Source organism: Brachyhypopomus gauderio, chromosome 16, assembly GCF_052324685.1.
Source record: "Brachyhypopomus gauderio isolate BG-103 chromosome 16, BGAUD_0.2, whole genome shotgun sequence".
Taxonomy (NCBI): domain Eukaryota; kingdom Metazoa; phylum Chordata; class Actinopteri; order Gymnotiformes; family Hypopomidae; genus Brachyhypopomus; species Brachyhypopomus gauderio.
This window is the reverse complement of record NC_135226.1, coordinates 3,425,109-3,435,416: the sequence shown is the minus strand read 5'-3', so window position 1 is coordinate 3,435,416 and position 10,308 is coordinate 3,425,109. Positions and strand designations below refer to the sequence as shown.

General features: G+C 42.5%; 2 protein-coding genes across 3 annotated transcripts; one reads left to right on the top strand and one right to left on the bottom strand.

Annotated features, from left to right (window-relative positions):
* The first annotated feature begins 788 nt into the window (after positions 1-788).
* LOC143478110 (F-box only protein 15-like) lies at positions 789-6,178 on the top strand. Of its 2 annotated transcripts, none has more exons than XM_076977054.1 (7): positions 789-1,692; positions 2,050-2,277; positions 2,461-2,655; positions 3,330-3,696; positions 3,802-3,944; positions 4,158-4,282; positions 4,678-6,178. In XM_076977054.1, the coding sequence occupies exons 4-7, from the start codon at positions 3,638-3,640 to the stop codon at positions 4,957-4,959; spliced, it is 609 nt and encodes a 202-aa protein (XP_076833169.1). In that variant the 5' UTR covers positions 789-1,692; positions 2,050-2,277; positions 2,461-2,655; positions 3,330-3,637; the 3' UTR covers positions 4,960-6,178. The 2 variants fall into 2 exon arrangements, with proteins under 2 accessions (XP_076833169.1, XP_076833168.1); XM_076977053.1 differs by having other exon boundaries at positions 789-1,966.
* On the bottom strand, positions 5,346-8,566 carry agxtb (alanine--glyoxylate and serine--pyruvate aminotransferase b). The gene is made up of 11 exons (XM_076977052.1): positions 8,243-8,566; positions 7,935-8,127; positions 7,719-7,783; positions 7,517-7,617; positions 7,335-7,405; positions 7,129-7,213; positions 6,900-6,998; positions 6,733-6,802; positions 6,341-6,436; positions 6,118-6,246; positions 5,346-5,709 (listed from the first exon to the last, which is right to left on the bottom strand). The coding sequence occupies exons 1-11, from the start codon at positions 8,492-8,494 to the stop codon at positions 5,602-5,604; spliced, it is 1,269 nt and encodes a 422-aa protein (XP_076833167.1). The 5' UTR covers positions 8,495-8,566; the 3' UTR covers positions 5,346-5,601.
* Positions 8,567-10,308: the final 1,742 nt, after the last annotated feature.

Genomic DNA, 10,308 nt, shown 5'->3' with positions numbered 1-10,308 from the left:
GCATAAAATGCTCTTGCATCTTTGAAGAAGTTTTGTTTGTCTGCCAGCCTCTTCTGTATATCTTTAAACTTCTGATTAAACTGTGAGACTCAAAATAAGAACTAAAGACTGGCCACTGATTCAGAAGATGGTCCAAACCTTTCCCCAAGGACAGCCAACATGTGGGGCAGTGTTCTTGGACTCTCTGCTGAGCTATGTTACAGAAGTCCTGAAACTGCTTCAGTTCCTCTCTTATTTTTGAGCTTTTTTCCAACTGTCACCTTATCCTGTGTTTCACTGTAGTACCTGACTAAAATGGCACACTCCTTTTCACACATGATGTCATTGCTTTCATCAACCATAATACTGTATGGCCTTTTTTCTGTGTGAAGTAACTTGTACACATCATCTGAGCATTCAGGATCCAGTGCCAGATTCATCATTGCTGCTGTCTTTGTGGAAGAGCAGGCATAATTCTTTGAGTCTGGGAACATTTTCCTAAATAACCTGCCTGTGTGCCTGCACACATTAAATGGCAAGTTGTGCTCCACAAGAAAAGATGTGAAATACACCTCAGCTGTGGTAACCTTCTCCATTAGACTCTGTTTTTCTGAGGAGAAGAACTGAGATATATTGGAGCAGCCACTTTGCCTCTCTAACATGCTGTGGTCCCTAAAAGACATAAGCATAAAATACAATTTTCTTGCCTTGTCTGTTATTTATTAATTCGTTTTCTTTATTTGACAGGCTACACCAAACGATTAAACAATAAATAAACAATAAAACTACTATATTTACCATCTCTGTAAACTTATTTTTTTATATAACTCATATTATTCGACTACAACTTTAAACAAGTCCAAGGAGTTCGCTCTTTTCATGTTGGCCATCAGCGCATACTTAGCCTCTCTCCAACTAATTGAGACAGCTAAGTTAATATATATTTCTCACATTAACTCACCTCAACAGGCCTTCTGCAATCATTAAGGCCCCCGTGAGCAATGCTAAAATCGCTGTTACAAATTGTACAGCGGGCAACACTTTCGTTGTTCTTTACTTTTATTATACATGTAAATAATTTAGAGTATTCAGAGGAGAAATGAGTTTTATACTTTGTCTTTTTGGAAGGCCCTGCCTCTGCTTTCCCTGCTTCCGCCATGATCCGCTTTCTCACTCACTGCACAAATCCCGTCCGGGAGGGGGGAAAAACACTGCCCGCCCACACTAAAAACTGATTGGCTGTCTCACAGTCTCTTTGCAGATAACAGGCCAATCAGAACCCTCTCTGTTGACTTGGGATGTCTGCTATAACTTTGTGAGGAGTGTGTGCGTCATGATTGGTAACATTACACTGTTGGGTGTTACAGGATTATGTTGGAGCCTTCCTCCCCTCCATCCTCTTCCTCACTCTCCAAACCCTCTGGTCGACTGCAAGAGCCGCTGAAGAGCAATAGCGCCCTCTGCTGGCTGAGGCCGGAGACGGCTCGCGGGACAGCGAGCAGGAGCAGGGTGGCAGAGGAGACTGAGCTGGACGTGGAGGAAGAAAAGAGAAAGAGAGAGGAGGAGGAGGAGAGGGAATAGAAGAGAAGGAAAATGAAAAAAGAGAAGGAGCAAAATGAAAGAGAGGAGTAGACGGGAATGAAGGAAGGCATGAGAAGGGAGGCCGGAAAGTGGGAGGAGCAGGAAGCGGAGAAAGAGGGAGGAACGAGGGAGGTGTGTTAGAAATTCTGAAACCCTTAAATGGTGAGCACAAATAACAAGTCAGAAGCAGTTGGGTTAGGTAATAAGTACAATGATTTATTTTAACATAACATGGATTAACCCCTGAGATCTCAGTTACAAACACACCAGGTGTCTGTAGCAGAGAGAGCCAATTCCCCATTCCGAACTCTCATCTTTTATAAGTTTAATCATCAATACACACGGTGTCCACGAGGTGAACATGAGGCTTTGTCAACAGGCAATTTCATGAACTGGCTGATGACAAGTAAGTGTTTCCTGTTGACCTAATGATACGTTATCATCCAGTCAAATGTTGATCTGATTTCTCCCCTTACCTTGTTTGTCCAGTGCTGTGTGGTATGAGTTGTATACCCGTGAGATTTCAAGAAAGCAGCGGAGACCCAGGCTGGCAATCATGACAGACTTTTTGACGACAGCCCAGGAGACGTCATCAGGGTTTTGGAAGATGCTGCTTTTAAGAGAGATGGGATGCCTTAAAGACACCATTTGGAAGAAAGAGCTGAAAAACATCAGCCCATACACAGGCATGCCGGCACAAACGGAGCACATCCTCAGGTCTTATTATCTTAAAAGTGATTGCATTATATAGAAGAAAAAAAGTGTTGTATACAATATGAAATAGATTAAAAACCCCACAACACATCATGGATTGATACTTTCATTGTGAAACATCACACAAACAGCACACCTCACACACTTCAGCACGTCTCGCCACCCACAATCCCTTCTGTCTGCTAGGAGTCTGCATGTGGGCTGGGAGATCACACTCACCCATAAGGGAGGAATAAGCCTCTTTGAGCAGAGTCAGGTCTTCTTCACGGACTCGTCCGTCACCGTGTGCTGGTATGATGGCGTGTTGCCCAGAAGTAAACATTTGTCCAGCATCCAGCTTCATGGAGTGGTCCGGCACGCCGGTGGAGCCCCACAAGACAAGTGAGTGATATCCGCTCTGGACCAAAACTACACTGCAATTCTATTACTGCATGTCTCAATTGTGATTTATTATTTATTTTGCAGTATTTTAACAGACACGCTTATCCAGACCAACATATTTCTTTATCAATTTGCCAGGATATATACGCTCCCTTATATGCCTTGCAGGACTTTAAGACACATTGACGCACACACAGACATGTAAACATGACATGTTTAGAGCACACAATATGTTGTGGTGTTCTTGTTTGTTGCGCACTGTGTCATATATACAGTGGGATGTGAAAGTTTGGGCACCCTTGTTAATTTTCCCGATTTACCTTTATAAATCATTGAATGTTTGGATTTAAAAATTCAGTTAAATATATCATATAGTGGACAAACACAGTGATATTTGAGAAGTGAAATGAAGTTTATATGATTTACAGAAAGTGTGCAATAATTGTCTAAACAAAAATAGGCAGGTGCATAAGTTTGGGCACCCAAAAAAACCCTTAACTTGATATTTAGTAGATCTTCCTTTCGCAGAAATAACAGCCTCTAAACGCTTCCTATAGCTTCTAATGAGAGTCTGGATTGTGGCTGAAGGTATTTTAGTGCTTGTGCTGTGTGATGTGTTCACTCTGCTGCTGAAAGCACGGCTGGTCTATGCTCCTTGTTCCTCTCTCGCTCAGGCCCCGCTGGCGCTCTCTGATGAGCAAAATTGAGGTGCACACAGATGAGAGCTGGAAGTTCTGTGGGTCGGATCATCTGGTGAAACTAGTGCCCTTGGATGAAGGAATTACTTTGGGAATCTGGAGAGTATATTTGTGTTCAGATGCTGTGTGAATGTTATAATAACATTATTATCTCAAATAAAATAAGACTTCAGAGACTTTGATATTCGCGCTTGTTTGCGGCTCTGGCGTGGCGCTTTTGTTTAGTTATTTATTTAATGCTTTATTGATTTGGGTTGCAGGGAACATGGATTGTTGCCTTCATCATGGCCACTTTACATTTCCACAAACTGGTGGAGAGAAGTCTTCTTGGCTCCGTGTCCTGGTATCCCCTTGCTCGAGTGTACTTTCATTTTACTGCAGTTTTCCTTATGTGCTGCTGGCAGCAACCGCCCCCTCTTCCCCAATCTCCCTCCGCTCCGTTAAACAGTCCCTATATGCCGATGGAGATCAGCCTGTATGATGACGTGGACCCAGATTATGCTCTTCAGGATTACACAGCAGTCATCCTGCTCCACAACCCTGTCAGACGTATCATGCACCAACGCTATAGCCCACTGGTGTGCAGGAGAGGTACAACTCTCCTCCCAACACTGTTCTATTAGAGTGTGAAGTCACTCCACACTGGCCAAACTGCCCTGTATCAGTTATCAGCAATACGCAGTTAATACATACACTTTCTTTGATCTCATGGAACAGCCCTTATGTGTGCAAATATGCAAGAAAAAAGGCAAGAAAGAAAAATATAATTTGTGTTTATGCTTGTTTTGTGTTTTTGACAACCAGATAACATCCGCAATGGATTTGTGCAGTTCAGACCCGTTAGTTTCAGCAACATCTCTGAACATATCCCTGTCTTGGGCAAGCTCAGCTTCCCATGGAAGACCGAGAGGCTACAGGGGGACATCAAGGTAACACTGGCATAGTGTAAAGTGACCAAGTGACTAGAGATGTACACAGGCTGAAAGTGAATAACAGGTCTTGTTGGCCTGATGTGATGCTAACATTTGGACATAACTTTTAGTTAGCATTCAACAATTCTTATTACAAGTCTTGTTTTGTAGTCAGTAGAATTAGCTGCACCTTTCATCAAATCCATATCATAACATTAGTATTACTAAAAAAGTTTCAGTCCTATTACCTGCACTGTGATGTACAATGTGCTCCGAGCACTGTAACCAAAACAGAAATGTCACATAAATTACTTACAGATCGGAATATAAAAAGTAGTTTAACCTAATCCAGAACTGCTACGCGTGGCACGCTAGTAAAGGTTTTGATCTCGACTTGTTGCCCCCCTCCACAGAAGTGCTGTTTGATGACCCTGACCGTCCTGGACCAGGACCAGAGGCCGTTCTGGTGCGTGAGCTCACCCGTCTCCTTCTTGCGGTCGCGATGCCCCATGATGGAGGAGATTTATGGCAGTGAACAGTTCCTGCTGTGGTACCAGGACGCCAAGGGAGAGGTCAAGATGAACTTTGTGTGGATGCATGAGTTTCAGCAGTACTTCCTGATCGGTGTTCAGATCCGTATCTCCATGGACAAACTGAAGAGGCACTTCAGAGAGAGAGAATCTGAGGGATATTAAATGGCTGGTTTTTATATGTTTGGTGCACAGTTTGTGTTTAAAGGGGTTGTTTTATGCTTTGAGTCCTAGGACTCAGACATGTTCAGGGCTGTTTTTCATGTTTTATTTCATAGTTGGTTGCATGTTCCAGTGAGGTTATCTGGCAAGTCACTGTTTGGTTGTCAATACATGCAATAATTGTGATGTAGATATAGTTTGAAAAAGTTTGGGGTTTTTTTGGCAGCCATTTCAGTGTTCCTGAACTCTGATGTATTGTAGGTTATGTTGATTTTTGATGGGGGAATTTTAATCAACCAGACTGACATTAACAGTTTGCCATATATTCACGAATTCCAGTAATTGTGGTCTGTTGGTTGACTTTCCAGGAATTAATTCAGATACCAATGTTCAGACAAATCATTAAGAAGTGTATTTGTTAGAAACTGCATTACAGATTTAAAGGTTTAGAACAAAAGTTAACATCTTTTGTTGTTTACTGTACAGTTTAAGCAGTGTTAAATTGAACAGTTTGTATCGTATATACTTAGTTACACATGTGCACATTTCATTTCTCAAGTTAAAGTCTTTGTTTTTTGGCAAATGTACAAATATTTTGTCTGTGAACTTGAGTGGTTTAGTGCGTCCTGGCCAGTGTGTTCTCCTCTATGCTTTGCGTTTTGGACAGTGTTTCAGAGCATCAGCCAAGGCTAAAAGAGCCTTATCAGCATTGAGCTTGCTGCAGTTATAGCCCATTAGACCCACGCGAATCACCTGGAAAAGAAATGGATTAGTTATGTACTTGTTTAGTCACATTGTAACATGCTTTTGTGAAGTTATTCCCCCCCCCCATGTCTGTAGTCTGGAGGTGTGTCAGGTGTCTTCTTCTACAGTCAGACACTAGCACAGTTTTAAACGTCTCTGCTCCACCACACCCACACAACCTGTTTAAAGATCAATCTGGGGTGTGAGGAAGGCAGTGATGACACTGCTGTACCTGTTCTAGCTGTCACACTAGGGCACGTTTGCTGTAGCTTGAAGCAGAACAACTTTAGCACAGTTTACCATTTCCAACACAGATTAGCATATTTGTGCCCTAATGTGTGATGCAGTCAGGTAGGAAATCTGGGTCGCTGTGGCCCAATCCGTTCTATAGTTGGACAGTCTGCTGAAATTCCTCACCCTGCCAATAGAGGGCCCTAGGCCCCCTGTCATCTCCATCTGGTGGTGCTTTATCATGTAAGCCAGTAGTTCCTTCCAGTCATATCCATCGGGGATAGAAATGGTGGTGACGGAGGGCAACCTCAAATCCTTTTAGGGAAACAGCATGATTCAGCCTTGCTACCAGTTTAAATATGATCAGTGAATATGATTGAATCTCATTTGAATTGCAATGAATTCTCACCTTGTCTTTGATGAAGAGTTTTAGGCCCAGATCCTCTAAACCCTTCCACAAATACTCTGCCACCTCCCTATGTTGTCTCCATGATTCTTCCAGACCCTAATTTAAACAAATAGCTCCATGAAGTGCTGTCTGGCTTAATTTTTATGTTCAATGTTCATGTTTCATTATGTTCCTTGGCTCCTTTTCCAAACACAAAGATTTGGGTGAAGCTTTAAAAACCATGTGTCCTTAAACACAACTTCAAAATGTTACTTGTGGAAAAAGCTTTCATAATCAGAGGTTTCAAGAGCTTGAAGTTAATATAAAGCCAAACAGGCAGAACCATAACTGACTGACATGTCATGTCCATGACTGTTTACTTTGTGTCATCACAGTGATGATAGAAAACTTGCCTTCTCAGCAAGGATGGCCAGACTCTCCCTCAGTGCAAAAAACCCCGACACAGGCCCAGTGTGGTGGTACCTGTGGGACGGCAGAACACTCCGAAGCTTTAGACCTCTTCTGGTCGGAAGCTGACCGTGACTCTCTGATGGCGGTATGTGTATGCAAAAACTCTTACTCTCTTGCGGGTTTGCCGTCATTGCCCCAATAGTTGGACAGGTGGGTCATGTCCAGGAGGTAAGACACGGGTTTCGTTTTCCTGTTGAACATTTTGTGGCTGCCCAGGATAAAAGGGAAAAGACGTGACGTAACTCTTTAAACATGCTCAACATAGGATCAGGTGCCACACTGGTAGTTGAAACATAATGCTAGTGTCCGCGCCTCATGTACGTACACACAGGCCTTACCATGCTCTTGTATTGAAGGAAATGGGTGCTGTGCCAGGGGGGGCATTTAGAGCCTTCTGGGAACCAGTGTAGAGGATGTCAATTTCTATTGGGTAAGAATAGGAATGCAAGAAATATTACGTCTCCACCAAAGGCAGCAGTGTTAAAGTCACTCACAGCAGATGACAGAAGCCCTAGCCACTCTGTGCAATAGTCTCTCCACCTACTTTGTTGGTCCATAAGAAGAGGTGAAGCTCCCAGTGAAGCAACTGAATCCACTAAGAACAAGCAGTTGTGTCTGCAATGACATTACAGCGGCTGTATTGAGACTCTGAGTTTATCCCTCACTGAAGTGCACACCTCACTTGCTTCTGTTAAACATGAACGAGAGGAAAGCGGTCTTCCTCACCTGTGACACAGGTCTCCAACACCGTCCACAGGATGTGCCAGACCAGCCGAGGACTCTCCATGTGTGAGGAAAAACAGAACTGGCTTGTGTTTGGCTAGAGCCTATGGATAAATAGTCATTTCTGTTAATTCTGTTAGTCCTATCTGTTAATATGAATATTATTATATTCAAATTAACATTCATTTAATTGATATTGATATACCTTTTCAATTTCTTCATTTGTAAAATACCCACCAGGAGATTTTACCATTGTGTGAACTTTGGCACCTGTTGAAAGTGAAGTTAAAAGAAAGTCGTGACGGAGTGACCCTGTCCTCATCATGCCTCAAGTAAACCGTCAGATGAGGATGATAGATGAACACACTTGTAACTATGTGTTTAACTCAGTTATTTTAAAGTATGGCTGATAATAACGTACCCATTCTCTCTGCGATTTCAGCGACGCGTTCTCCCCAGACGCCGTTGACGGACACGAGTACGCTCTCTCCTGGCTCCACGGTGTTGAAGACTGCGCACTCCATCGCGGTGTGACCGGATCCACTCATAGCCAAAGTCATGTGGTTGTTCGTCTGAAAGGCGTACTGGATGCCTTGTTTGATGTCATTCATAATCTAAAAAAATATGGTTTGGTTTTAATTGCAGATTCTAAACTCATAATGTGCATGTAACAGTATTGTGTGTAAATACATAACACTCGCGCATTCCATATTTCTGTGAATGCTTTACCTCATACATTTCTTTGTGTAAATGACCAATTATAGGCCTTGCTCCTGCAGCTAAAATACGGGGCGGCACGTTAGATGGTCCCGGTCCGAACAGATATCGGTAAGGCACCTCCAGCGGACGCAGCATGCACGCCGGCGGTGGGATGTTCACGGATGACATTGCTCGCTGGAGATTCTTGCAGGGACGCGTGCACTCCAAGCCCGTCTGCTGCGCCAGGAGCGCGCACCTGGACACCAGTGTTTTCGGCAACATTACCGCTCGCGCTGGGCTCACGCGCAAACACGACCTTGTTAGACGGACTGCTCGATTCTGCTAAACATGAAACCTGGTGAATATTTTTAAACTACAGGGTCTTTGACCCCAGGAACACACATCATGCGTCACTAAGTTTTGGTAACAGCCCCCTCCTCCTCTAAATATGGCAGAGAAAGATTATGTGATAGTTATGAAGAGAGATAAGCACAGCTATTCGATACTCATAGTCGGGATGTAATGGAATAACGCTAATGGTTTCTTCAAATAGTTGCTCTCAAGTGTATCAGGAATACGGGGTTACACTGTATGGTTGTTATCACAGCTCTAAGCATGTTTCTTGCGTGGGTATGGCAGTAGTTCCCTCTTTTACTCTACCCTGCTCTTGTAACGTGTTTCTAATCACTTATTGATTGTTCCATAGGGAATACATATTATTTAACAAAACATTTTCACAGAATATTGCTCATTTGTTCCGTTGGCACTGATTTGTGTAAAAGTCATGAAAACTGAGTTGTTTTTTTAAACTGATTACGCACTCTATCGATTGCCTCTGCTATGTACCGCTTCATGTTTACTAGCTGCAAAGAGGAGTCTACCTTTTTTAAGAGAGTGGATTGGCTGGTGTAGAAATATACGCAAAGACACACACACTCACACACTCAAGCATGCACACTGACGTGAGAGGATGAGCCTCCATTCATCCAGAATGGACTACGCAGCACAGAGGCGCTACATTCCCATGAAACCCTCACTCAACGACTTTAGAAATTAAACATGGTGTCTTCATAAGACTACATCACTGTTTGCTACTTCCTATTCAAATGCATTGCTTAGTTTTTACAGTTATCGGGGTCTACCAACTACAAGTGGCAAAGGGGAATTATAAGGCACACAACCACATAGTCTCAAGTTAAATCACAAAATAAATCCATTGGTTCACTTCACACTTTCAGTATTGTGAAGGTTCACATTTGATCAGTATATTTGGTACTAGGGATTTTGCTGTGTATGTAATGGCCTGTGCAAAGCTTTTAGGACATGCAGTAATGTTGCGTTCACATCAGAGCAGGAAGAGGATATTTACTGTACATGTTGTTTCAAACATGTACATGTTCACTGCTTGTTTTTCTCTTGAGAGATGCCACTCACCTTAAATGATGTTGCGTATGGGACTCCGTTGTCCAGCCTGAACGTGTTTCAGTGGGTCTTAACTGAGTTTCATGTCAAGCTGTTATCATGTCTCATGATGTTTTTCTTAAAATTAGGATGTTGAATGGTTTTAAAACTTTAGAGGCTGACTGGGAACCCAGTCTATGTTGTTCTGGAAATTTCATGAGATGTTTTCTTGAGTTAGTGTTTTTATTCATTATTTAATGTTCTACATGCAAATAAGCACTGTGTTGGCAATAGCGTGTATTGTCTTCAGTGGCCTAAGGATCTTGCGCAGTACTGTATAAATCGATAGAATTGTCAATACGTTCAGTATAGTCTGTTTTTGTGTCCTCTGTCATGTCTTTGTACACGTTTTGTTTTTAGAATCCCTGAAAAAATGCTGAATTGTACAGTTTTAAAACATGCAACACATTAAAGATTAATTTTTGTATGTTTGTGTAAGGACAAAGGGCTCAGATGGACGATGTATGATTTAACTACTTATAGCCAGCAACATTTGGAAGTATATGTCTAGTTTAAACTAGTTCAGATCACATCTAACTAATCGTCTAACAGCACCGTCATCACCAGGTGATACCACTCTGCTGTGCCTTCTTTTTATGCAACTACAAAGATTCATATTTTGTTCCAGTTGTATA